The following is a 26,235-nucleotide window of genomic DNA, read 5'->3' as shown; positions in this document are numbered from 1 at the left end:
CATGTGCACTCTTGTCAGATCCTTGGAAAATAGGATCTTACACACATATTCACAAAAAGTTAAATATTTCATAAGGAAAAACCAGTGTTCATACTAACATAAAAAAGGTCTTCAAAATTCAACTAATGTAGTTTTATTAAAAAAAAAAAAAAAAAAAAAGGATGAGAATACAAATTAAGGAATAAAGAGCTATAATATGAAAAAAATTAAAAATACAGGGCACAGCTTTAAAAATTAATGCATTTAATATCTAAAGAAATGGACAATTTCTTGAAAAACATATTACTCAAACTGCTCAAAGTACATCAAGAAAGTAAAAAGATAAAGAATCAGATGAAATATAAAAGGCTTAATGAACCTCTACCCTCTCCAACTATTAGAACCAAGGGGAGAGGGGTTCAGGGGGTCCTATGAACTCTAATAACTATAGCTAAAGATGTGCTGGAGACATTTCTGGTCTTTTCACTTGTCAAGAAATATGAGATATCGAGAAAAAAAAAGTCAAAGATGAGATTTCTAGTATATTTAATGACAAAATAATGAAGCATGAAAGTCAAGGGGCAAGTTAAAAAACTGTCAGTGCTAAAATAAAAAGCACATTTTCTGGCTAAAAAGTCTTATCTAACAAGATTTAAATCCGTGAAAAGCGAGTCATCGAGAAGGAGACAGGAAGACAGAGAGGGGCTTGAAGACACCGAGGAAGGGCCTGTAGGATGCACCTGGAGGTTGAGTTGTTCAGTCGCAGCACAGAGTCTCTGAAGGACATTCAGTGCAGGGTTGCTTCCATCCATGTTCTCAGAACTGAAATAACGCTCAACAAATTTGTGTGCCTGTTCCTTAATCCAACCTTTAATTTTTTCTCTGCAAGAAGGAAAAAAGAGATATTAAAGTCTCAGTGTACAAAGAAAGGATTTCAATTATAACTTCCAATCAAAGGCAAATAACTGTTACATATAAAACCTTTTTTGGCCTATGCTTCTAGAATAATAAATTCAGACTCCACATTAACTGAATTAAGTTTCATTTTGAAAATGGGCTAAGATGTACCTAGAGAAATGCACATGTGCTTAAAAATACCTCAGGTCATTGCATGAAGAGTAAACAAAATTTCTAAATTCTGGGGACTCCATAAGGTAGCAGTTTCCTAGGCATTCAGCTGAGAGCGATTTTACATGACTATTTTCTAAGGTACAGACATAGCTGCATTGTCCTTTACTGTGTTACCTGGAGAGTTGACGTAAAGCACTCGAGACCAGAAACAACTAGGTACATGATTAACTACAATGACTGAGATCTTGCTGTCTAAATCACAAATTCTGATGGCTTTAGAAATATATTTGCTCTATTGTTTTTACTAACTGAACTTCAGAAATACTACTACCAATCTACCAAACCAATCAACCAAACCTAAAGAATCTGTTTTCCAGTAACATTTGATAATTTTAAATTTCTTATTTGCAGGGGGAAGTAATCCTTTATTGGTATGCTACACCCAGAGACAAAAAACAAAACAATTCTCAAGGATTTTGAAGAAATAATTTTTAAAAGCCATAAGCTGGTATAAAACAGGTCAGTTGGTTGTTTTTCTAAGTTCCTAAAAAAGCCTCTAAGATCTTTAAGTTCCATTGTAAAGAAGAGAGGAACATAAAAGGGGGGGGATGGACGTGCTCACACGAAAATGTCAGTTTTCCCACGCCCAGAACAAAACTGAGAAACAGGTTCCATGGGGAACATAATTTGTTTGGTTTTGAACATACATGACTCCTAACAGCGAGCTGTCAAAGGGTCAAAAGTTTTAAAACGTAAGATTGGAAGTCAAAGCCAGGCACAGGGTTTAAAAACTGAGGCTCTACTGCATCCTTGAACTATGCCACTTCTGAGCACACATTAAAGGTCTGTGTCCAAGTTTCATCTCCATACAATAAATGTGCTGTTTTTCTAATCTAAGAACAGAACACAGATCTTTCCTATGTCACCTATTATTGGATATGGTGTCCTTTGAGGCAGCCCTGGCAAGACCACTGACTCCTGCGGTTCGTGCCGGTTCAATGTTGCTGTTGGACTGTGCACTTAGCCTTCCCCACGTTTTTGGATTCAAGCTTGCCAGGAAAGAAGATTTAGGTGACTGAGTAGTGGTGGGGCTTTTAGCTATGAAAAGAAGAGAGAATAATGGTTAAATCACTTTAGAATAATTGATAAAAACCAAATGAATTTTAAGATTCCCATTCTTTTATTTTTTAATTTTTTTTATTTTAGAGGGAGGAACTAAGAAAAGGAGGAAAAAGGGGGGGAGAGAAACACTGATTTGTGGTTCCACTTATTTATGCATTAGTTGGTTGATTCTTTTGTTGTTGTTGTTGTATGTGCCCTGATCAGGGATCAAACCTGAAACCTTGGTATATTGGGAATTATGCTCTACCCAAGTGACCTACCTGGCCAGGGCAAGATTCCCATTCTTAACAGATTTATTGCCCAAAAGAACAGGAAACTTTAAAACTATCAGTTTTAATAAAGCACATATTTTTAACTGCTACCATCTCCCCTTTACCTCCCCATAGTTTCTTCAAAGGAATTACCTTGATTGTCTACTTTGTCATCATCTCTTGGAGGTGAATACTTTGGCCTTCTTGGCCCTCGTTTTGGCAGTCGTTTTCTCTTTAGAACATCACTTAATCGACTATCACATGGGAAAATATGGGATAAGTTTAGCAATTACCACGATTTATTATCATCACTCATTGAAAAGCAAGCTAAAATGGCAGAAACAGGGAGTTATAAAAGATTGCCATAACAAGGTATCTTTCATTTATGATTATTTAATGCCAACTCTGTGATTGTCATGTTCTAGAAGTGTACAGCACAAAAAATGATTAATTCAGAAAACAGCTAGCTGTTTGACTATATAAACTACTCAAAATACAACCAAATAGAATATCTGATTAATCCTGCATTAAAATGTAGTACACAGAAAAGTACATAGAATAAGCATACAATGCGAAGAGCCAATATTAAAAAGAACTGTGCAATCATAAACAAGAAAAAGAATATATTAAATCTGAGTACGATATTTCTTCCCTAACCTAAATGACAAATACATAGCATTGAGTGTTAATGTTATCAAAATATTTTACAATATTACCAAAAGAATTTCACAGTGTGCAATGGTGATAACATTCTAAATGAATCCATTACAAATACTTTTGTAATTTAAAAAACATCAAGTTACCTATAAACAAATCTAGTGAGTGGTAGTGCGAATAGCCTGTTTTGAATTAGAATATATTAAATAGAACATGTAGCATGTGTTATTTTCACTATTCTTAACAACACTAGAAATAGTATGAAATATCAATAGATTCTTAGATTAACAAAGCTACATACGACAGAAAAGATGGAAAATATTATGGTTCAGTTGGTCTGTGATCCAAATAAAATTGGAAAAATTCTTCCAACATCTGCCATGTCCATTGAAAACATCACAGGACAAGTGAACTTTCAAATTTTTCAACTTAATATGATTGAACAATTTACCCCTTTACAAAGTTCTATGAACTTCACATTTGAAACCATATTAGAAGGGAATGGGACCACTTTAAAACTTAAAAAGTATTTTAAGAGAAGTATTCTTTCCTCTTTCTTTAGAATTATCAACTGTTAGAACCAATAATAATCAAGTCTAATTCCTTAACTTAAATGGCTCAGAAATACTGCATTTGTCTGAAATGCATACTATTTCACCAAGTACCTATGACATCTCAGGCACTATGCCTGTGCTATATATGATAAAACCCTGCATAGCAAGGTTTACTGCAGCAGCTAGAGGGAGGGAGTGGGGTTGGGGAGGAAGGAGAGGCAGGCAAGGCTGCAAGGGAGAATGGAAGACAATTACAACTTGAGAACAAGAAAGGTAGAGGGTCCCCACTGTTCTCCAGGCCCAATCTCCTTAAACTGGGCCCATAACATGGGTACCACCTAAACTCAGCAGCTTCCTAAAGTAACAGCAACTGTACCAGAGGTCCCAGTCTGTGCCCAAAGTCCCAGGATTGCCAAAATCATTATTTAAGCTAAAGTAGACAACTGCCACCAGGTGGCACCAAAAGCAGCTGGAATCCTGAACAAGCTAGTTTCAAAGGACAAGGTTACCTCGCATTTTACAAGATTAAATTTTCAGGCTCCACTTATTATATATTCTAGCAAGATCTACTTTTCAGCTTAAAAGGAGTAAAAAGGAGTACTACACCCTGAATACATTATGAATTTCAGAACTGAGTTCGGTTCATACTGCACCATTCATACAGCAATAGTAAGTTTCTAACATCAAAGAAACACAAACACTTGAGTGTGGCTTGTTTCAACACAACAACATAAATACTAACACAAAGATGTGGTAATGTTCTCAGCAGCACAGTATAAAAAAGGGATTAAAAACAGATAAAGAGGTGGAAGTAGAGAATTTTCTTTAATTAAGAACTCACATTATCTTTTATTAAGAGCAAAAATTCCCGTTTGCCAATTAAGGAGAAATGGGAACTTAGGGTCTTTCCTTTATATTCTAAAAATTCTCATTTTTTATTCTTTCAGCCCATCTGTATCTGGATATCTCAAAGCTGGTATGTATGTTGTATGTAACGCAGTAAATAATTCAAGATTACTGAATCAGAAATGAGGGTTCAGTCCTACATCTGTAAAATAAGTGTGACATTGTGCATGTCATTTAACTTCTCTGAGCCTTAATTCCCTTGTATATCAATGGAAATGGACCACATACTTCTTGTGGTTCCCACGCATGGCTCAATACAACAGGGTTTTGCAACAAATGTTCTTTTCTTACCATACCCATTAAACATCTAATAAAATACAGGTGAGTTAAAGGCAATGGGCACAGAAGTCACAGTGACTCCAACTTACCCTTGAGGGCTCAGATCTAAAGAATCATCTCTGCTGTGTTGCAAGCTGGGGGATCCCAAGTCAGCTGCAGCATTAGTGGCAGCCGTGGCTGTTCCACTGTTGACTGACGTGGTGGACCCCAAGGATCCTGACCCATTTGTGCAGGCCTTTGGTGGACTAGTCAACAAAGACTCCGATTCCGCTAAGTGTTTTACTTGATGCATCACACCTACACAGTAATAAGGATTCAAAAAAAAGTCAGTTTTAATCAGGACTGCCTCCCTGCCATTACTAAACCCCTTCACGCTAACACTGATTTATAGGGAATGAATAAAAAATACCTGGCAAATAGGGGGAGGGGAGGAGAGATTTAGGTGCCAGAATTTTCAATTTGACTCCATTTAGAAAAGTAGTAGGCAAATTCAAAATTAAAGAAAGATACTTATATTGAATGTCTTATAATATTCAAATCTGACCATAGGAAATTTAATAGGGTCACAAGTAAAGTCCTCCTAGAAACTTAAAATGCCCATTATAAAAACAATAATCAATTACAGAAACAAAGTGCACCTATGGGGCTTGATCAGAAAGGGAGTAAATCATTAATTAAATTCAAATGCTACAATGAGACAAGATCTCAATAACACTGCTGCCAAAAAGAGAACACCAGCTATGGAAAGGTGGTGATTTTCACACCCTTGGAAGTGTATAGGAAAGCTAAACAGTAACTTATTTGGCAGGGTTATATCCAGGCTAGGATCATGGAATGTAGTACATGGGAGATGGTCCAAGAACTACCAAATTGTATGCAATGGTGTGTGTCTGAATGTATGTGAGTGCATGTTCATACAGTCACACTTTTCTGGGGGAAGAATCCAGAGCTTTCCATCACATTCTTAAAAAAAAAAAAAAAAAGTCCAAATGAATTCAAACCTCAGGCATTCATTCCACAAATATTTACAGCAATCATATGCCAGGCTGTGTGCTGGGTACTAAAAATATAGTCATGGCCATGGATATAAAAAAAATGAACTCAGGGCACTTACTGACTTAGTGGGAAAGACACAATTTGCAAGATATTACAAATAAAGAGTGAACTGCTTATGAGAGGAAAAATACAGAACTGCTGGAGCATAGACTAGGAGGATCTAACAGAAGTAAAGCAAGATCTTCAGAAATAAGTGACATATAGGTGAAACCTCAAGCAACAGTGGACCTAACCAGATGCAAAGCACTAGAAACAATCAAGATTCCCCAATAAACTTCATGATGGCATAACTGATCCTGTCAAAGTAAAACAAAGTCACTGGGAAAAAAAGACTGATTCTGATATACTTCCAAATCAGAAAAGTGGAACAAGTAAAAGCAAACAACAACGAAAACACATAATAGCAAAAACACAACACAGAATGCAAAACACAGGACAACCGAAGGCTAAAAAGAGAAACATATGCCAAATGTTTATGTGAGCCTAGAACACATCCTATTTGTACATACATCTAATTTGTTAACCATAGTTACTATCTCTGGGAAGTACAGTGAGTCTACCTTCTATTTCATGTAAATATGTGGTGTTTGACTTCTTTGAAAACCCATCATTATTCGAACAGAACTAATAAAGGGTGAAAACCTCTTCTGATTCAACACTATTCCACTAGCATGTCTACTGCATTCTGAAGATGTGAAGAAATATGAATCCAGCACAAGAAAAGGCACTCAAAAAATGGAAAAAAGAGCATGGGCAGAAAGAACCAGGATTGGTGGTACGATGAAAGCCAAAGCTAAAGATTACTTGAGGGAAAAACACCAGTATTTTTTTGTACCCTCACAAGACCAAAGTATTTTAAAAGACCTAAACAGTCATCAAGAGAGTTCTGCTGATGACAAAGAACTTCTTTGAATATCCTGCAGTTTTTAAAAGAATAAAACATCTGAATGAGCGATACAGCTTCTTCATCTTTGAGGTCTTCAAAAGGAGAATGGAAAAATATCGTTGTCTCCTGGGCTGATTTCGACATTCAAGTTCCTCAAATTAGAGGACGACTAATTGCAGTCTAAAGATTCCAAGCCTTAAAATTTTCTATCATCTACACAATGAAGTATAAAAGAATCCCTTTACAACTGTTCTGATCACTAATAGGATTCCCTGGGAAAGAAAGTGACCTCAAGGAATCTTTCTGGGCAGCTGTATGTTATCAATATAAAAAGAAAAGTCAATGATTGCTTCTCGCCCACAAACATTTAATCACTGAAACTTACTAAGTACTCATCAATTGACAGTGAATCACACACAACCTGTATTAATGGGTTTATAAAAGACACACTATGTACTACTGGAGCTATAACCCTGAAAATATCTTATATAAAAAGTAACAGTTTAATTGTCACTAAAACTATACTTCTACTGAAATACTGTTTAGACTAAAAGATTTATCATAAATTACATTACCTTCTCTTCTGAAGTAAACACTAAAAATATCAGGTAACTTCTGCATTAAGATTTCTGCCATCTGAAGGGCTCCAACTACTATCTTCAGGTCTTGACTTGATAGCATGGAAGCAATGTGACTAAAAAAAGAACACACTTGTATGTAAAACATTTGTCTGAATTTGATAAATTTGAGAGCAAAATATTTTAATTATGAAACCAGTCTATTAAAACAAAAACTTTTCTTAAAAGCTTAAGTTTTGTTTTCATTATTCATCAAAATGTGTGTAAATATAAAGCAACAAAGGGCTCACATACTCCAAATACATTGTCTTAAGCATTTTTTCCTATATTACATATTTCTCTAAAAGATTTCTGAAATTACTTGCAGAGACTTGAATTTCTAAAATATTTTCACTATTTTCATGAACACACCTTGAAACAGCATGGTTTTTCAGGACATCCTTCAGAAGTTCGGCATCAGCAAAATAAATTATCCTAAGAATTGCTCTAAGGCACTTATGTCTGACCGCAGGTCCTGCTGAGGAACTATACACTTCGTAAAGAACACCAAATAATGTCTTAATAAAAGACTTAGCCAGTTCCGGATCCTCTTTCATAAGCTGTGCTCGAGCATCATCCTTCTTTAACTCTGAATATCCACCTGTTATAAAAAATGTACAATCCTGAAGTTACAGATTTCAGAAATAAACAATATAGAGCATTCAAGCTGATGTAACTATTTGAAATGCTGAAACATTTTAAATTATAAAACAAATCTAATGTGAATCAACTGGGGTCTATCAAGATACTAAAGGGAGCATGAAGACAAAATTTAGCCAGCTAGAAAACCACCCACTCTTCTGGCCAGCTGAAGAGAACAAGGCACCCCCACACTGTGCCTGTTATTTTACTAACATATGTTCAACAAAATATGTTGGGGATACTTCAGCATTAACCAGCTAAACCACCAGGAAGAAATAAAGTGAGGATTTAGTTAGAAGCTATAGAAAAACAAGGTAATTTGTCACTTTACTCAGGCGTAGATAAAAGGTAATTGATGGAAAGTAAGCTCAAGACCAGGGGTTGGCAAAGAATAGTCCAAAGACCCAATCTGGCCCATCACCTATTTTTGTAAATAAAATTTCAGTGGAACACAAACATGTACATTTGCTTACATACTGCAAATGCTGTTTTAGAGCTACACTAGCAGTGGTGACTACAGGGACTCTCTGATCTGCAAAGTTCAAAATATTTACTATCTGGCCCTTTTCAGAAAAAGTTTGCTGATCCCCGCCCTCTAAGCTACATCTTCAAAAGCAATGGACTACATCCCTGAGAGGAATAAATCTCAGAAACCTGGGGGGAAAAAGTCACAGTCATCTATTTTTCAATAGTTAAGAAGAGAATTTTGGTGGAAATGTATAGAATAAAAGCTTGGCAAGAACTAATCTGATGGGTGTGGGTGGATCTAAAGGTAGAATAGGGATAATACAATCAAGATAAAATCTAAACAAAACAAAAAATTAAGTTGGCCAATTCCGATCAGAGCTCAAGACAATGCAACTCACTTAAGTAAAAGATCATGCAGAAGATACCAGTTAAGAAATATTGGTTTATTTGTCAAGTAAAGTACATGATAAAAACAACAAAAAATTAATCGCTTAAGTTTAATAAAGGCACTTACTAGTGTTAGTATTGGCTAAGGGGTTAGGTTTTCTCTGAATGGCACGTGCTGTTCCCGTGTCCTCATTGATTTGCTGCATAGAATTAAAATCAATAGTATAAACTCGTCCCAGAGTGGACAAGCTTATCTCATCCTCACCGACCTGATGGGCTGCCTGAGAGCAAAGAGAGAGAAACCTTGAATATAACCATGGAGAAATTTATTAATTTAACACACAGCAGGGGACCCTCCATTAATGCTAACTTACATATTTATTTCATCAGGTTTTAGATGGTGAAGTAACAGAATATGGAAAATTTAATAGTGTGGATATGAAACTCATTCATTAAACAAATTATCTCAATTAAACACAAATATACACCACAGGCCTATCAGGTCCCCCGAGACATAAAAACAGGTAAAAATCTTGATGAAAGATCCAGTCATGTAGAATCACTGACATGAAGACACCATTTGTATGAAGAAGGCTCCTAAGACATTGCTGATAGAAAAAAATTTGTTATCCATAAATCTTAGTATCTAATTATTAGGTTATAAAGTTATTTACATCATAAATTCTTAGCAGTCCACTAAAATCCTCCTTTAAACAAAATGATTCTATAAAACTGTCCTCAGGTAAACAAAAAACTTTCCATTTAAATGATGCTCTAACACTGTAAGGGACACAGACACAATTGGAACTAAGAGAGTAATCTTAATCCCTAGTGGTTGCAGGCATTACACAGTATATTTGTAGAATGAGACAGTTTGATTTACACTGTCTGCTTGACTTCAGACAGCCTTAGGAAGTGACAAAGTATTCATTCTTGTAACAGTACAAACTATGGAATTCCTAAGGTTGAATGAAAGACAGGACTCTTAGGAAATACAAGATAGAAAGTTAATACTGAAAATGCAATTATTGGGAAAATGCTAAAAAGAAGAATGCTCAGTTAGAGAACATGACCTGCTTATACACTACGGCTAACAATAAAGACCAGTCATACTTAACTTCCTCATTAAAGCTGGCTCTGAATTTAGATATTTTCATAAGAACTTCTGATTTTATGGTTTCACAGTTTTTCAAAAATTCTTTTTTAGGAACTAACTGATGGAAGACATCTTTAAAGAATGTTTGTTTAAGGGTGATGTTCTAAAAATTCAAATATCACAGTTTGAAATTAGAAAATATATTGATACTTAAAGGTATCATGTATTAACAATATGAGATGCATGGCATCTCAAAAAATGCAGTTACCAACACTTCCTGAACAAGGGCAAATTTTTCCTGACCTAAGAAATTTTTGAAATATTTCAGTGCAAACTTAATATGGAAGTATGAAAATAAGAATAAAATCACACATAAAACCTCACTAAAGAATCACTGTAAATATTTTTGGTTAATTTCTTTCCTATGTATTATTCCTTTTTTCTCTTAATTTGCTGAGTTCCCAAAAGAGTTACATAATTTTGAATACTGTTTTCATTTATCATATCAATTTTACATCATAAAAATGTATTTCATTAATGTCTAGATTATATACAAACCTATGCATGCACCAGAGTTTAATTATTTCCCTAGAACTAAATATTTCAGTTTTTTTCCACATTTTTGCTCTTAAAAATACTGAGAAAACAGCTATTTTTATGTAAATCTCTGCTTTTAAAAGATTTCTTCTGGATAGTAAAGGGACTTTTAAAATATATAGCCTAACTCCTCCAATGTTTCCTTTCAGAAATGAGGAAACTATGGAACAAAGAACTTAAATTACTTGCTCCAAGTCAATCAGGTAGTTAGCAGCAGAAGCAGGACTAGAACATCATGTTTTCTGACCTGAACAGAAATGAGGACCTTGTTCTCAGGAGACAAAATGAGAAAATCTTGAGTTAATTCAAAATTGAGCACGTTCAAGTACACATATCCACCATCCCCAACTCCATCCCTACACCCGCTCTCCATCAAAATAGACACATTTAAACGGTACGATGAAACTACTACCTCAATGATCCGGCTGTCAATCCTGTTATATGGATGCCAAAGGCCCCGGTCATCGCGCCACTGCCATATCGCACCATCTGTGTTCTGAGCATTTCCCTTCTTCAGCATGGTATCAACTGCAAAAATGCCTTCTTTTGGTAAACATGGCATAAGTTCACTGGGGGGAAAAAGTGCAATTATTTTAATAAATAGTTTCCCAAAATATTAGTGTCAGGTCTCTAAAGTAAAACACCCTCTTATAAAGCAGTTATCATTAGCTCGATCTTTACCAAATCAGAGATGTCAACTCATACAGTTCTTGAGGACTGCGTGGAACAAGATCAATCTGCTCCTGACAGCTTCCATTGGAGGCACCACATAGGAGGAAGTGAAGCGTTTCTGCAATATCTGTAAAACCAACAACAAAAGACAAAAGCCTGTGAAACTAGTTATATCACCTACCTTATTTTTTTTATTTTTTATCGAATTTATTGGGGTTACATTGGTTAAAAAAAAAAGGTTTCAAGTGTACAATTCTTTAACATATCATTTCTGTAATGTATTCTGTGTTCACCATCCAAAGTCAAGTATCTTTCCCTCACCATTTATCCCCCACCCACACTCCCTCTGGTAATCACCATACTGCTGTCTTTGTCTCTAATTCTCTGATTTTTTTCCTTAATCCCTTCACCTATTTCACCCAGCTCCCTAGCCCTGCTCCCCACTGACAGCTGTCACTCTGTTCTCTGTATCTATGTGTCTGTTCCTATTTTATTAAATTCTATTACCTACTTTAAAAGACAATCATTCCCTAGGAGGAAAAACAATCAGAATTATTTTCTTCTTCAGCAATATACTACTGAAATTAAAGTAAAAAATTCAAATGAGTTATAATAAACACCTAAGAAAAAATTCCTAAAAATTTCAACAATTTCTTTCTGAGGACCCCAGTGTGAATTCTAATCTTTTAGCTGAACATCTAATCACAGATCCACCTGGAGACTTCAGGAATTGTTTTTTGTTCCTTTCCTTGAGGAACACAGTGCTTTGTACAAAAGTGCACTCAACGTGCATTTTAACCCTCAATTCAAGTATATTCGTATATTTGTCTTCAATTCAAATATACTGAAAATGTGTGGCCAATAGGATAAAACAAAGTCATTAAAAGCATCTGAATCTTACCATATTTTGTGATCAGGAAAGACATTTTCTTACATAACATTGAACATGGCATTTAAAGCCAAAATCATAATAATATCATCTATCATAAGCTTCCCATTCCCAGAAGACATCAGTTTATGGAAGAATTTGCATGAGTCAGTCTGATGTACTGACAGCGTGAGTGGAGAGTTCTCAGCCTCTATAGGGTTTAGTCACTCTAACAGCAACAGCCTTAAGACAAGGATGGCTCTCTGTTGGTTGTGGTGTCTGCATTTGTATATATACTATTCACGTGACAAAATATAAACATTTCATTGAAATGTTTTGCCAGTAATCAATAAGGTCTGTTGTCACAGAAAGTATTCACCATTGATTTGAAATTTCACAAACAGTAAATAAAATGTTTAAAAATTCCTTGAAAAAGTAGTTTTGCCAATTTCCCAAAGAAATGTGAACATGGCAATGGTACACAAGGATTCATTAATTTTTTTTAAGAGGTCAGAGGATAACAACAAAATGAAATGAGAAAAGGTTCATGTTTTCATTGTATTATGGTCATAGAAAGAAAACATAGCAACCTCTGTATTATGAAGGTGTGGGAAACTTTCTGGAGTATGCAAAAAAGGTAAACATTTTCATTATATTAAAAGAAAAAAAAATCCAAAATGTTTAAACAAAAAGTTAAACAGCAATTTCCCAAACCAGTATTTAGGGAAATGCTGTGCCACATAGTAACAAGAGATAATCTGTACTCAAACTTCAGAAAACGGTGGGCTCCTAGGGATTTTTAATAAGCAAAGTGCATTGCAACTACATCAAAAAAGACGCTATTTAAACCTTTCCCAAACTTATCTAGGCAGAGAGGACTCTGTTCATGGCACAAGAAAAGCAGTGTTCCTGAAATACCAAGTTTGGAAATGTCTCAATGATTTAAGAGGAATTTTATCAATAAATCACTTCAGTAATACTATTTTTCTTAAAAATTATGTGCCAATGCACTAAATCACGAGCAATGCAATTAAAACTAAAACTGAGCCCCCCTTCCCGCAAAGTTGTTTAAATTATACCATTTAGTAAGTTATACTACTCAATATTCTATCTGAGGCAGTGGGATCAAAGGCTGTTTTGTTAGTGAATATCATCCCTGGCTCCCATGGTAACATCCTGAGAGATTATATAGAGTTATGAATATGAAGTTACCCAAAATTATAGGTGTTTTATACAAAAGTGATTAATACTCTACTAGTAACAATCATATATTTTTTAAAATTGTGTTGTCATCACACATTAACTTGTAAAATCTAAGGTTTAAGAAAGTAACAGCAAATTGCAATAGTACAATAAAACTTTATTTTCTGCACAGTGGGTAGGGTTGGGCAGGGCTCAGAAATACTAAAGTAGCAAAGCACTCATCTGTGTAAGCTGCAACTTTTTGAGGGAGGAAAGCATTCTGGAATCAGATGAACCTCTAGAAAAATCTAAATAACATTACATAATTGATATTGTACAGAAAGCAATCTTCTTAGGTCTTGAGCCCTAGAACTGCCAAGGGAAAAATTTTAATATGTTGTATACTTTAAAAATTGTATGTAGGAAGCATTACTATATTGTCCTGACACAAATTTATTACACATTAATATTTTCCCTTTATTATCCAGTCCTATGATATTAGCAATCTTTTACTTGCTTGACCTATGTTGACTTGACTTATTAGATTTTTTAAAAAGCCACTTCTGCTTAAAGTAGAATAATAAAATAGCACTTACTTTGCTTCATAAGTTGAACGGCTAAAGTTGGACAATTGGAACACATCAGAGAAAACATGCGAACCACCATTATGAACATCCCAGAACTTAAAATTGGTGGAGTCACTACCAAGAGCTGTTGAACATTTGTAAGCAGATCTTTGGAGGCAACCTGCTGGAGTAAATTCTTCAAATACAAGAAGAAAAAAAAATTGTTACATTGTGATTCAGCAATTTTAACAACTTCATGAAATACCGCCAAGAACTAAATGCTCACCTCCTCGTGTTGGAAATTGTCCACTAGACGTGCAAAACAAAGGCAAGTGCTTTCTACTGACTTTTTGTCCTATTTTTAAATAAAGGAAAATAAAGTTTATTAATATAAAACATCTTCACTGTCCTGCATCACTACCTTTTCTCCTTCCTAACCCAAAACTCTTTAAGGCTGGCTAAATTAGATGTGAATTTTATAAATGCAAAGAGCCTAAGCAAAGTACAGTCAATAATATGATTTCAAAGCAAAGAGAATCATACTGATAGAATCTGTCTCCTTCATTAAAACTCCAATAGGTAAAAGCAAATATACAGAAAAGGAAGAACAACTTTTGTACTTCTGTAATTTTATTTTACTTATTTAACTCATTTGTGTTTTTATTTGTGGGAGTTTGAGAAAGAGCACATGTCAGCTCATTTGCGCATCACATATGGATAAACCTTATTACATGACTCCCCAGTGCACTTCTGCAATTTTAATATCTAAAAAGTGTAATAAAGAAAAACATCCTACCAACCTAAAAAGCATTCCCAGTAGAAATATTTAAAACATGTATACAATAGAAAGTTGAAAACAGTTAAATATATGTTCATCTGGAAATACTATTAGAGCGGCCTCACTGAGCAAACATTTTAAATAAGCCCCATAAAAACAAAAGGAACAATGTAATGGCGTAACAAGTTCTTTGATAGACTTTGTTTTTTCTTAATAAATCGGCTTCCAATGTGAAAACAAGACTTGTTCGTATAAAAATGAGAATAATTCTGGTATTACAAAAGCCCTATAAGTACTTCATTGTCACCACTATCAAAGTCTAGAAAAGGTGCTAAGATCGTGGTCAACCTTTTAACTTCTCTGACTGTCATGCCTACTTCAAAAAGAAGATACTGAAATCACAGCTAACCAGAGAACATATTTCTAGCTCCCATAAAGGTTATCTCAGCCTAATTAAATTTTTAAAAATAAATAAATGAATGGCACTACTTGTGTCCTGATCACCTCAGAAGAAAAACTTCCAGAGTGATTCAATAATCATTATTTTATCTAATCTTATATAAATCCCGTATTTAACATATTTTATGTCCCAAGATTTTAAGCGTAATTTGTGAAGGTGATTTAAAAGCCAGATTTCTTTTTAAAAAAAATCTCTTTAGCAATTACACTTTAAAACATTAATTTATATTAAAAGAAATTCAATTTCTCTACAACCTTCAGCTAAAGCTTAACTCATGATCTATTCTCAACCCCAGCCTCTGTAAGTCTTCCTTCTCAAACAGCATCACCAGGTCCATTGATTCCATCTCCTAAATAATTGCTCCTGCTCTTCTCCCCAGACAGCCACAGTCTACATTTTCCATTTCATTTCCATTTGGGACAGGTCTCATTTCTCTCATAATCTTTTCCTCCTAGTATTGTCTGCCTAACCCAAAGCCCTTCAGGAAAAGATGATCTTTCTAAAAGGAAATTCTGATCACATCACATAGTAAACACTCAATTTTTACTAAAATAACAAATTCATCCCTTAAAGTCAAAATAGCTGAAGATATCAAACATATCAAATACTGTTCATTTGCATATTATCTATCAATATTTACAAAATACCTAATATGGTACATGAGATTGGGTAACACGGGAAAAATCGTGGCTCGGAACATATCCTATTTATATATCAAGTTGGAAGATTTAAAACCCTAGTTAAAACTGACATTTTAAAAATGCAATGAAAATGTTTATGATACATAAAATAGTTGATATTTCACCTGGTGAGTGAGCCTTTGGGTAAGCAGTGGGAGGGAATCTGCCACAAAATGAAATTCATCTGGCGTGATGCTCTGGCAGCAGTTGGCTGCAATTGCTAGTGCGTTTCTTTGGGCATTTATACTGAAGAACTCTAGATACAGCAAGCAGTCTGCCAAACCACCCTACAATATAGAAAACTGTTAAAGAAGTGAAGAAATACCCTTCATCAGCAATTTTAAAAGCTTACTAAAAAGTCTCAAACATCATTTTGGAAAAACACGTGCACCTTACAGAGATTAGGAGCTGATGCAAATGTGGATGTAAAATCCAACATTAAGTGAAATATAGTGCTTCGGTAATAACCCTTACCGCTTGTAGAATGGCTTTACTGTGTCTACGTGATAACATCTCCAAGGCGGTCAAGGCCTGCTCTGCCACATCAATACACTGAATTACTTGCAGCTGGGAACGTAAAAATAAGTAACCTAAGGTTATATTCAAGTTTCTTTTTTAGCCACTTATCTTCTACATGAATAACCACAGTATTTTCTCTAATTTCCATCAATCTATATTCTTCTAACATGAAACCCACCACAGGAAACCAACTTAAGCTACAACATACAGCCAATACAGCTTCCAACTACTTTGCTCTGTCTTAAGACACTGGAAAATGTTTTTATATTGAGAATAAACTATATCCAATTATATAACTTTAATTCTTCATATTTAAAATAAATGGGTTTTATACAACCTATTTTTAAAATCAGGTTTTAAAGTGTATACATATTCCAAAGTTATCAAATAATGTAATTTTTATCATGCATTAAAAAGGAAAAGATCCTTAAGATGGACCAAAAACACAACCTACCACATACAAAAAAAAATTCCCTTTCTCTACTGACTCACTTTATGACCTTGAACAAGGCAATTAGTCTGTCTCAGCCTTTTCAGCTATAAAATGAGGGTATAAATAGCTATAACCTCGGAGATGTTTTCTAGAAATAATAAAATTAGTTTTTATCACGTGCTTTAAGTTCTTCTCTAAAAGATTTTAATGTGGTAATTGTGATTATTAAAAATTATAAAACTGGATTGTTTTTATGTTTAATTAATATCAACTTTAAAATACTGCTGTGAAATACTTTTCTGGGATCTTAGCTAAAAAATATACTTTAGTTAGATAATGAATGGTGAAAACTTTTACTGTGGCCTCATAATGTGATGTACAACTTTAGAATTCAGCAGTCATGAGTCCTTAGCTTGACTCCTCTCCCCTGCTTCTGAACAAACTGGGCAGAATTAGGATTACCTTTTCTAAAAAGACAGGAATTGCATCTACTACAACAGCAGATGACCGAGGAAGGGCTTCCATCATGTATGTTAAGGCTCGACAAGCATGGTTCATCTAGAAAACAAGATGGCATTTTTACTCAAAAAACAACTTCAAAATATAAATTTGGAGTGTTTTTAAAAATATAGGACATACTTACAATATCGAAATTATGCTCCATCTGCAATAATGTTATCTGTTAAAACATTATGACAAAGTATTAGAAGCTATCTATATTCTTAGAGAAAAGTCCTATAGGAAGTATTGCTTCCTCTACTTCAACTGGTATGGGAAAACATTACTCAAGACTTTCACCATCCAAAAACAGTATCAAGTTAAAAACTTACCATGCACGCACAAGAAATGATTACGTGACTCACGCTGAAGCTCTAACTTTTGAACTTTGCTGGATAATCATCATCTCACAATCAGGTCAAAAACAGCCTTCCTGTTGCTTACTATCCACCTTTCTGGTACCTCTAATCCACCCTCACTTCAAAAGCTCATTAACATGCCACTGAGGACTTAACAGGTGTCAATAAATACTTAGTACATACATGAACAGCAGCAGTTAATTTAACATATGTCAGTACAGACTCAAGACCACAGCTTAAACTCTCGTGAATAAGCTTCTCTAATGTTGAGATAAGCACCATTTGACTCAATGAAAAATACACAGCAGTACAGGGTTTAAACACAATCTTGACCATTATCAGAAACTAACTATGCACTAATTAAAACCTAAATTAATATATTTATTCTACAAATGCATGAAGGAGTCTAAATATCTGATTTTTATTTTAGTTTCTCTTGTGGAAAAGACGTTAAGCAGATTTCAACCACATTTTTCAAAGGAGGAAATGCAAAACTGTTAGGGCATACACTCCGTTCTCCTGAAGCAGTCAAGCTACCAAAGACATTTCCTACTTGGGGAAACAGATCATTCACTTTCTAGTTCAACAGAAAGTCTTAATGAAATGCACTAAATTTAAGCTATAAAGTACCCTTCAACTAAATGCCTAAGTACAATGACTGACATCTTATATCCTAATACAATAACCCTTTAATAAGAGTGTCTTCCAGGATCTGAACTATGTTGGGTATGGAATATATATTTATATATACACACACCAGAGGTCCCGAGAACTCTTTTTGTTAAAAAACAAAACTGCACACCCCATTTGAGGGTTAACGGCACTCTATGTCTCAAATCACTTACAATCAGTCATTTAAAACACAAACTCTAAATTGAAAGCGGTTGTCACGTTAACAGAAAATGCAACAAGTTCTCCAATTCTTAAGGTTTGGAATGAACCTTATACGACCATGTTTGGGAAGGGTTGCTGTAAACAGATTGATTCCCTTCCACCAAAAATGACTACAGTCACACAAGTGTATGATAATGGAGATATATATATATATATATATATATATATTCACACCATTCAATTGTGATAAAAGATAACAACAGTCATTATTAATAGCATGAGCTGACTCATGCAGGTCTAATAAGCACTTAAATCTAATCAAGAGCTAGCAAATTAAGTAAATTTGACTTTGTGTCAACATTTCTGCCTAAATTTAATTAGCTCATTTATTTAACTAATAAAAACTGTAGACAGTAAAAGGTAAACCTAGTTCTTTGTTGCTATTTTTTAATGACCACCACCAACGAAACAAGAAAGTTTAATTTGAGTAACAGAAGCTAGCTATTAAAGAAATCTGTAATTTGAGAATGAAAATTAGCATAGGTCAAATGTAAAAAAAAATACAAAGGCTGATACTGTTTTCATGAAAATCAACACGCAAAGCTCTATTAGAGAGGAAATGGTAAGATTTAAGAGCTGACTTTCATTATCCAAAGGTCTGAGTGGAAACAGGTGAAAAAAATAAGTTTAATCTTTATCAGCCGCTGTCAAAGCCTAGCCATCCAACAACTGAGCATAGGCAGAAAAAAGACCATGTCACCGCGTATCTGACTGGTCTTCATTCCGCTCTCTCAACACTCAGCTTTATCCATAACTTGATAATGTGATCAAATGAAACAAACTAATATATCAATCATAATTTCATTTTTTGTCAACTTTATCAGATATGTAAAAAAACTTACATGATATTTATTTTTTAACTTCCAGGGTAAAATATGCTATGAATGTATTCATGATTTTTATGTTAGTCTATGTTAGTATTTTATTCAGAGTTCAATTATAGGCAACTTCTTTATAATCTTCGGCTAAGAAAATTTACCAAGTACTACTTAAAAGACATGCTCAAGAGCCTAAATCTTCCTGTTGTGGCATATTAAAGGCTTAAGCAAGTAAGTTTAATAAATTCTAAATATCAACTCATAATTGTGTTGAAAAATCATTAAAAGATTTTTTTTATAAATTGCTTTTCTATTGTGGGTATTGTTTTGTTTGGTTGTGGATTTTTTCCTTTTGTTTTTGCTTAACAAAAAAACCTTTTAAAGCTGGAAGCATCCATCTAGTGTTCTGGTTCAATGGCTCTGCCATGCACACAATTATCAAACATAACCTGTAGGGCCCACAGAGACAATCCACAAGTGAGCTGCTTGCAATTGCACCATGCATCACAGGGATACAAAAGAAAGCATGTAAATACTGGCATAGTAATTCAAGAGGTAACTGCTGCCAACAATTTAAAATTTAAAATTAGTAATTTAAATATCAAAGGTGGGGTTAACTATTCATCAAGAAGTGGTTTAGAAAATTTACTAAGTCATCATTAGCAATTATTAATTCATCATTTACTAATTCATCATTAGCAATCACTCAAAATATCTATGAGCATGAAATAAAAGCACTCTACTGTCTCTTAGTTCTGGCATGTTTCAAAATTTGGAATGACAGTAATCATACTTTCAGTAAAAATACTGGCAGCATTGAGGACAACTGAGGTTTGTAAAATAAGGGGAAAACTCTGTCTTACCAAAGCTGGAACGACACTCTTGACAGGAAACCCTCCCAGTGTCTCCTCATTTCCCATAACCAATAACTGACACATTTCAATAACTGCCTGGAGTTGCTGGCTTTCATCACTTGCTTGTAGTCCTTGCAGAAGCTGCTGGGCCTTAGAACCTTCACAGGGGGAAAAAATGATTATTTTTAAACATTTAAGAAAATTATTACTAGGTAAAAGATGTGACTCTGCATGGTAGCTGGCTGCTCATCTTCTTTGCATCCCAACTGAAGACTAGGTCTGTATCAGGGTTAAGATAGGCTGCTGATAATTCAAGACAATTAAATTAGTTGAATTTACTCTGCCTTAAAGTGATCTCACAGCTATGCATATATTTTTGTCTTAATATTTATCTACCTAAGTGAAACAAGCTGATTTTTTAATGGCTAAAACAAAAAATATCTGCATGGCTAATATAAACTATTACCATTATCGTATCTGCTTTTAACTATATATGCGTGTGTTTTATATATATATTAAATATATAGGGTGTCCCAAAAATGTATACATACTCTGAATAATTATAAAGGCAGTATTTATTAAAATATATTTCATTTTCAAAATTGAACTATCAGCTGTTGTGTACACATTTTTTCGGGACATTCTGTATATCGTGAGCAAAAGTTTTCAGTAACAGTAAAAGCCCACTAAACAATGATGCCCAGACTTCAAAGAAAATGTCATATACTTCTAAATATCTGCATAAGAATGGAATCCAAGTAACAGTGAAAGAGCAAGGAAATAAAGACAACAGGACAATGCATCTTACAAAAGAGAATGGAAAGAACAAGGAAGTATTTTCTAAAAACAATAAAAAAGCAAATGAAGAACCTTTTCCCCTCCTCACATTTCTCTTGCAGATGCTGCTATCAGAGTACTTAAGAGACTCAGTTCCATGGCCCAAACAACTGAAAAATGCTAAGACACACTGGGAAATGAGTTGTCAAAAAGCTGAACAAGACACTTAAAAATAGTCTTCAAATGCATTTCAAATTTTCATGGACACCTTCCTACTTGTAACCATGCTTAATTCAATCAATGCTGACTAAATTTATACTTGTTACTTTCAAGCCCTTTCTCTTCTTACACCTTTTAAGCTCACTGGGTTTGTATTGGATTTTTTCACTCCCATATGATTAAGTATTAAAATGAATAGAAATATGTTTGGAAAATATCAATGAATGTGGAATTCATATGAAAAATCAAAGGTTTTTATTTCAATAAAGCTTCAATGTATTCCTCGAGGGCATAAGCCTTCATGGGGACACAGGTGATTACTGCAAGGTTTGTTTTCTCGATTATTTGCTAATACTAGAGAATGGCTAAGGCACTGCATAACTGTCACTGCCTTCCTACCTTGGCCATGATTAAGAGCCCATCTAAAAATATATTGCAAGAAAGTCAAATTCAAAGGGATACCATCTTTAAAATTTTCAAACTATCAGTTCTAGTTAGAGCAGGCCTATTTTTGTGTTGAAATAATGTGGAAGGAAAAACAAAATGAGAGGAAAGTAACTAGTGAAAACAGAAGAATCCTCAGTTGCTTCTTGGTTCATTTTTAAAGAATGAAATAGTTCATACAAAGTATGCCTTCACAGCACAACCACCTTAAAAAAACACACCAAACTGACACATATGCCACTGGATACCTTATAAACATTGAGGTTGGCAATTCTAAGGACATAAATAATTTTGGCATGATCAAAATCATCATCAATATCCACTAGAGGATACTTATGCTAAGTAAAGTAAGCCAGACAGAGGAAAAACAAATGTCACATGATTTCACTTATATGTGAAATCTTAAAAAAAAAAAAAGGAAAAAACAAAACAGAAATAAACTCTTAGATACAGAGAACAAACTGATGGTTGCCAGTTGGGAGGGAGGTTGAGAGGCTGGGTGAAAACTGTAAAGGGATTAAGAAATATAAACAAAATAGGTACAGGGATGTAAAGTACAACTTAGGTAATATAATCAATAATATCATAATTACTATACATAGTGTCAGGTAGGTGCCAGAAGAATCAATTCATAAGTTAATAAATATGAAAAACTACTATGCTATACATCTGAAGCTAATATAATATTAAATATTAACTATAATTGAAAAAATTAATAAAAAATCAATGTAAGGGTCTCAGAAACTACCCAGGAATCTATGGGCCACACTTTGGAACCATTATCACAGATCAAGGAGGGGTTCATTGGCAAATATTTCCCATAAAGAGCCAAATCTTGCTTCTGCTTGTTTTTGTACAGCTTGTGACTTAAAAATGATTTTTGCATTTTTCAAGTAGCTGAAAAAAATTTGAGAGTAATATTTTGTGACATATGAAATTAAATAAAATATAAATTTCAGTGTCCATAAATAAAGTTTTACTGGGATACAACCACTGTCTGTGTCTGCTTTCCTGCCACAGTGCCAGACCTACAGAGTTACAACAGAGACTCTATGGTCTGCAAAGGCCAATATATTTACTATCTGGCCCTTTGCAGAAAATATAAGCAAAGTTGGACAAAATGAGTAAGAATGTAAAGATTTCAAAAGAGCACTGGAATCTATAATAAAAATCATATAACGGTTCAGAACTGAAAAACATAAAAAATTTAAAACTCATCAACTGGTTTAACAAAAGATTGAAGACAGCAGAAAAAGGAATTAGTGAATTTGAAAGCTGGCCAATAGAAAGTTTTCAAACTCGGTAAAAGGAAAAAAATTCTCATAAAAATAAAACCAGAATGGAGTCAGAGAGACATGCTGAACGAATCCAAAGTTTGAATATGTATGACCGTGACACTCCCAGAAGGAATGGAAGCAGAATATTTGAAAAGTGGTCAAGGATTTTTTCCAAAACTGATGAATGATATCAACTCACAGACTCAAAGGTTCAGTGAATTAAAATGAAAAATCAAAACAAAAAAACACATCACCTAGTCCTTTTCCCCCCCTAGTCCCAATATAGCCAAGCTACTAAAAATGAATTATATTTTGAAAAAGCAAATCTTAAAAGCCAGAGGAAAAAGACATTACCTTGGAAGACCAACAGTAAAACTCTGAAATAGAAACCAGGGAAACCAAAAGACATTACAAGTGCTGAGGATTCTATCACCGGGGAAAATATCTTTTACAAATTAAGGTAAATCAAGGATTTCTTAAACAGATGCAGAGAGAAATTACTAGCAATCATTTACGACATGGAAAAAAAAAAAGTTCTTCAGGCTAAAAAAACAAACATAAAAGAAAAAGAAAATGCAGGAAGGAATTAAAAGCACTGAAATGGCATATATGTTGGTAAACATAAAGTAATATGGATGTTCTAAAATAACAATTACGTCTTACTATGTTTAACATGAATAAGTAAAACAAATTAAAACAAAAGCATTAAGGATTGCAGGAAGTAAAACCAAATTTTTGTAAGGTTCTTTATACTATTTGAATATGATAGGCTATAATAAACCAAGGACATACATTATAATCTCTAGGATAAACAGTAAAAGAAGTATATAAAGATATGTAAGAAAGAAGTTAGCATAAGCAAAAAATGGCACCACACTATTGTTATACATGACTGGTAGGAATGCAAAAATGGCAAAACTCCAAAAGGGGGTGATTTACAACATCTGCCAAATGCTATATGCATTTACCTTTTTACACAGCAATCCCCCCTCTAGAAATCTATCCTACAGATAATACAGGAAAAATAGGAAAGCTGCATTTCACTGTAGCACAACCACGACTGAAATAACCTCAATTATTCAACCAGTTCAACAGGAAACTGGCTAAGTAAACTGTAGCACTATGGAACTTTGCAAAAGGAAAAAGAAATCTTTCTTTCTTTTGCAATCTACATATGCAGCAACTATGGAGAGTGAACACCAAAGTATACTGCTAAAAGCAAGGTGAAGTGTATCAAGTTTACCACCTTTATCTAAAAAAGGCAGTATGTATGAAGCAGATAACATGGATTTGTTTTTCTCTCAAGTAAATAACAGAAGGATAATGTAACCATCTGACATTCTTTACTCTTCTGTAGTTCAAATAAAACAAAACAAAGTCAATCTTGCTATAAACTTTGATTTTTTTTTTTTTTAAATACATCTTTATTGTTTTCAGAGAGAGGAAAGGAGAAGGAGAGAGAGATAGAAACATCAATGATGACAGTCACTGATCGGCTGCCTCCTGCACACCCCCGACTGGGGATCGAGCCCGCAACCCAGGCATGTGCCCTGACCGGGAATGGAACCCCAATCGTCTGGATCCTAGGTCGACGCTCAACCACTGAGCCACACCCGGCCAGGCTAAACTTTAATTTTCTAATGATTCCAATTCAGCAATCAAAAATTAAAGTATAGAAGAAAATCTTAGAGTTGCTATGTTTAAGGCAAGAATGTGCAAAAGCTCTATTTTTAAAAACAGGTTAAAGTTCATGAAAACTTCTTTACATCAAGGAGACAAATTTAAAAGTACTTACTAGCTCCACTTCCAATTGTTCTGTGGAAAAGTTGTGACATCCTAGGACCAAGAGGGCCAAACAAGTGAGGAGGAAGACCCCTGGCCTCTAACAGAGCTAAAGAGAAAAAGGCAAGAGTAGTTGAGTTGTTGATGTAACAGATCTTATAAAAATTTAAAGCAACTGATTCACCTCACATAATTCATTTAAACAATGTTACTTTCCATTTTGAACTGTAAGATAAGCTACATTAAAGTTTCAAGACCACTCACATATTAGTTATACTAATATATATATATTAGTGTGCCAACTCCAAGCCATCTTAAGGTTTTATGGAGATATTAAATATCAGTTTACCAGCAGGAACTGTGTAAGTGGTCCAAGAAAAACTCCAAATAAATATTTATTTTGAAGAAATTATATGTTAAACACCCTTGCACTGTTCTTCCTCTAAGATTTTCCAAACAGATACTGGTCATAAGAGCCTTAAAAACATGAAAAGTTATTTTTATCAGTTCCAAAAAAGTGAAAAACCTGTGTTCATGAGGGTTCTATCAAAGAGATTGTTGTAAGTTCCTTCAGGAACTTAAAAGCAATCTGAACCTGATTTATAAATAATACGTTTCTTGTAAGTCTCACACTGGAAATCAGCCACCTCAAGACAATAAAAATATATACCCATCCACTTATAAAGAGCATATATATATAGCTTTTAAAAAAGCACTTACAACATTAAAATACCTGGAGTTCATGTACACACTTTACATTCATTTTGAAATAGGTGATCAAGAATACAAAAGGACATGGTGAAAAAGCACCCTACTAAATGCACTGTATCAGTAACGTACCAGAGAACAATGTATTAAGCTACCCCCTTTCGTAATTTTCCTTATGCGACATATGTGAACATAATGAAGAAAATTTTAAAACATTCGAAATATAAGATTTTGTCTAAACAGTACAAATGAGGAACCAGGAGATCATTTTCTAATTCCAAATTATCACTAAATAAGGAGTTTTTTTGAAAGTACATGCATTGCTAGATTATGTTCAAACAAGCTTATCTCAATTAATTTAAACAAAGAATAGTAGTAACAGGCAGCCCACAGTAACGGTTTCTTCTAACCTTAAAATTGTCTTTACCTTGTAAGCGTCCCATTTCAGAATCATCTGACTCACTCTCTCCAGAGGTGGTCATGCCCACAGCCCCTGCAACAGAACTAGAGGCTTCAAAGGGAGGAGAAAATAAAAAAAAGGAAGGGTTAAGAGAGGAACATTTAAACTCATTACATCTGGTTTATTTTTAAAAAGAAAAAGGAGTTTTACAGACTATAATGAGTAAGGGCAACTGAATGTCTGCCCATTGCACACTAAGTTTTCTTCCAGACTTCATCCTATGGCTTGTATAAAAAGATGGCTCAACCATCTTTTATACAACCATAAAAATACAGCCTTTGCATTGCATTCCTACAGGGCTTAGAAAGATTCCTCATTCCTTTTTTGTTCCTAAAATTAAGTTTTGTACTGAACTCCTCTGCAAAAAGTCCATGAAGATAACAATGGCAACACTACTGATATTTAATAGATGAGCAATT

General features: G+C 34.3%; 1 protein-coding gene across 14 annotated transcripts in view; it reads right to left on the bottom strand.

Annotated features, from left to right (window-relative positions):
* Positions 1-26,235, bottom strand: part of TRIP12 (thyroid hormone receptor interactor 12) — a 123,442-nt gene that overhangs the window by 30,267 nt on the left and 66,940 nt on the right. For 5 of the 14 annotated variants that reach the window (XM_087819528.1, XM_087819531.1, XM_087819535.1 and 2 more), the window contains 18 exons: positions 25,784-25,867; positions 24,662-24,757; positions 20,159-20,307; positions 17,370-17,405; positions 17,189-17,284; positions 16,249-16,341; positions 15,900-16,061; positions 14,143-14,211; positions 13,887-14,052; positions 11,250-11,367; positions 10,978-11,137; positions 9,003-9,156; positions 7,751-7,979; positions 7,337-7,455; positions 4,909-5,116; positions 2,577-2,677; positions 1,977-2,148; positions 720-861 (listed from right to left, as the gene is read on the bottom strand). In XM_087819528.1, coding sequence (XP_087675654.1) covers positions 720-861; positions 1,977-2,148; positions 2,577-2,677; positions 4,909-5,116; positions 7,337-7,455; positions 7,751-7,979; positions 9,003-9,156; positions 10,978-11,137; positions 11,250-11,367; positions 13,887-14,052; positions 14,143-14,211; positions 15,900-16,061; positions 16,249-16,341; positions 17,189-17,284; positions 17,370-17,405; positions 20,159-20,307; positions 24,662-24,757; positions 25,784-25,867 — 2,354 coding nt within the window. The remainder of the gene's footprint in view (positions 1-719; positions 862-1,976; positions 2,149-2,576; positions 2,678-4,908; positions 5,117-7,336; positions 7,456-7,750; positions 7,980-9,002; positions 9,157-10,977; positions 11,138-11,249; positions 11,368-13,886; positions 14,053-14,142; positions 14,212-15,899; positions 16,062-16,248; positions 16,342-17,188; positions 17,285-17,369; positions 17,406-20,158; positions 20,308-24,661; positions 24,758-25,783; positions 25,868-26,235) is intronic. The other 9 variants (XM_087819530.1, XM_087819532.1, XM_087819536.1 and 6 more) reach the window with 3 other exon arrangements.

The sequence above is a fragment of the Miniopterus natalensis genome, chromosome 8, assembly GCF_054644295.1.
Source record: "Miniopterus natalensis isolate mMinNat1 chromosome 8, mMinNat1.hap1, whole genome shotgun sequence".
Taxonomy (NCBI): Eukaryota; Metazoa; Chordata; class Mammalia; order Chiroptera; family Miniopteridae; genus Miniopterus; species Miniopterus natalensis.
The sequence above is the reverse complement of the archived record's forward strand: the minus strand, read 5'-3'. Positions and strand labels throughout refer to the sequence as shown.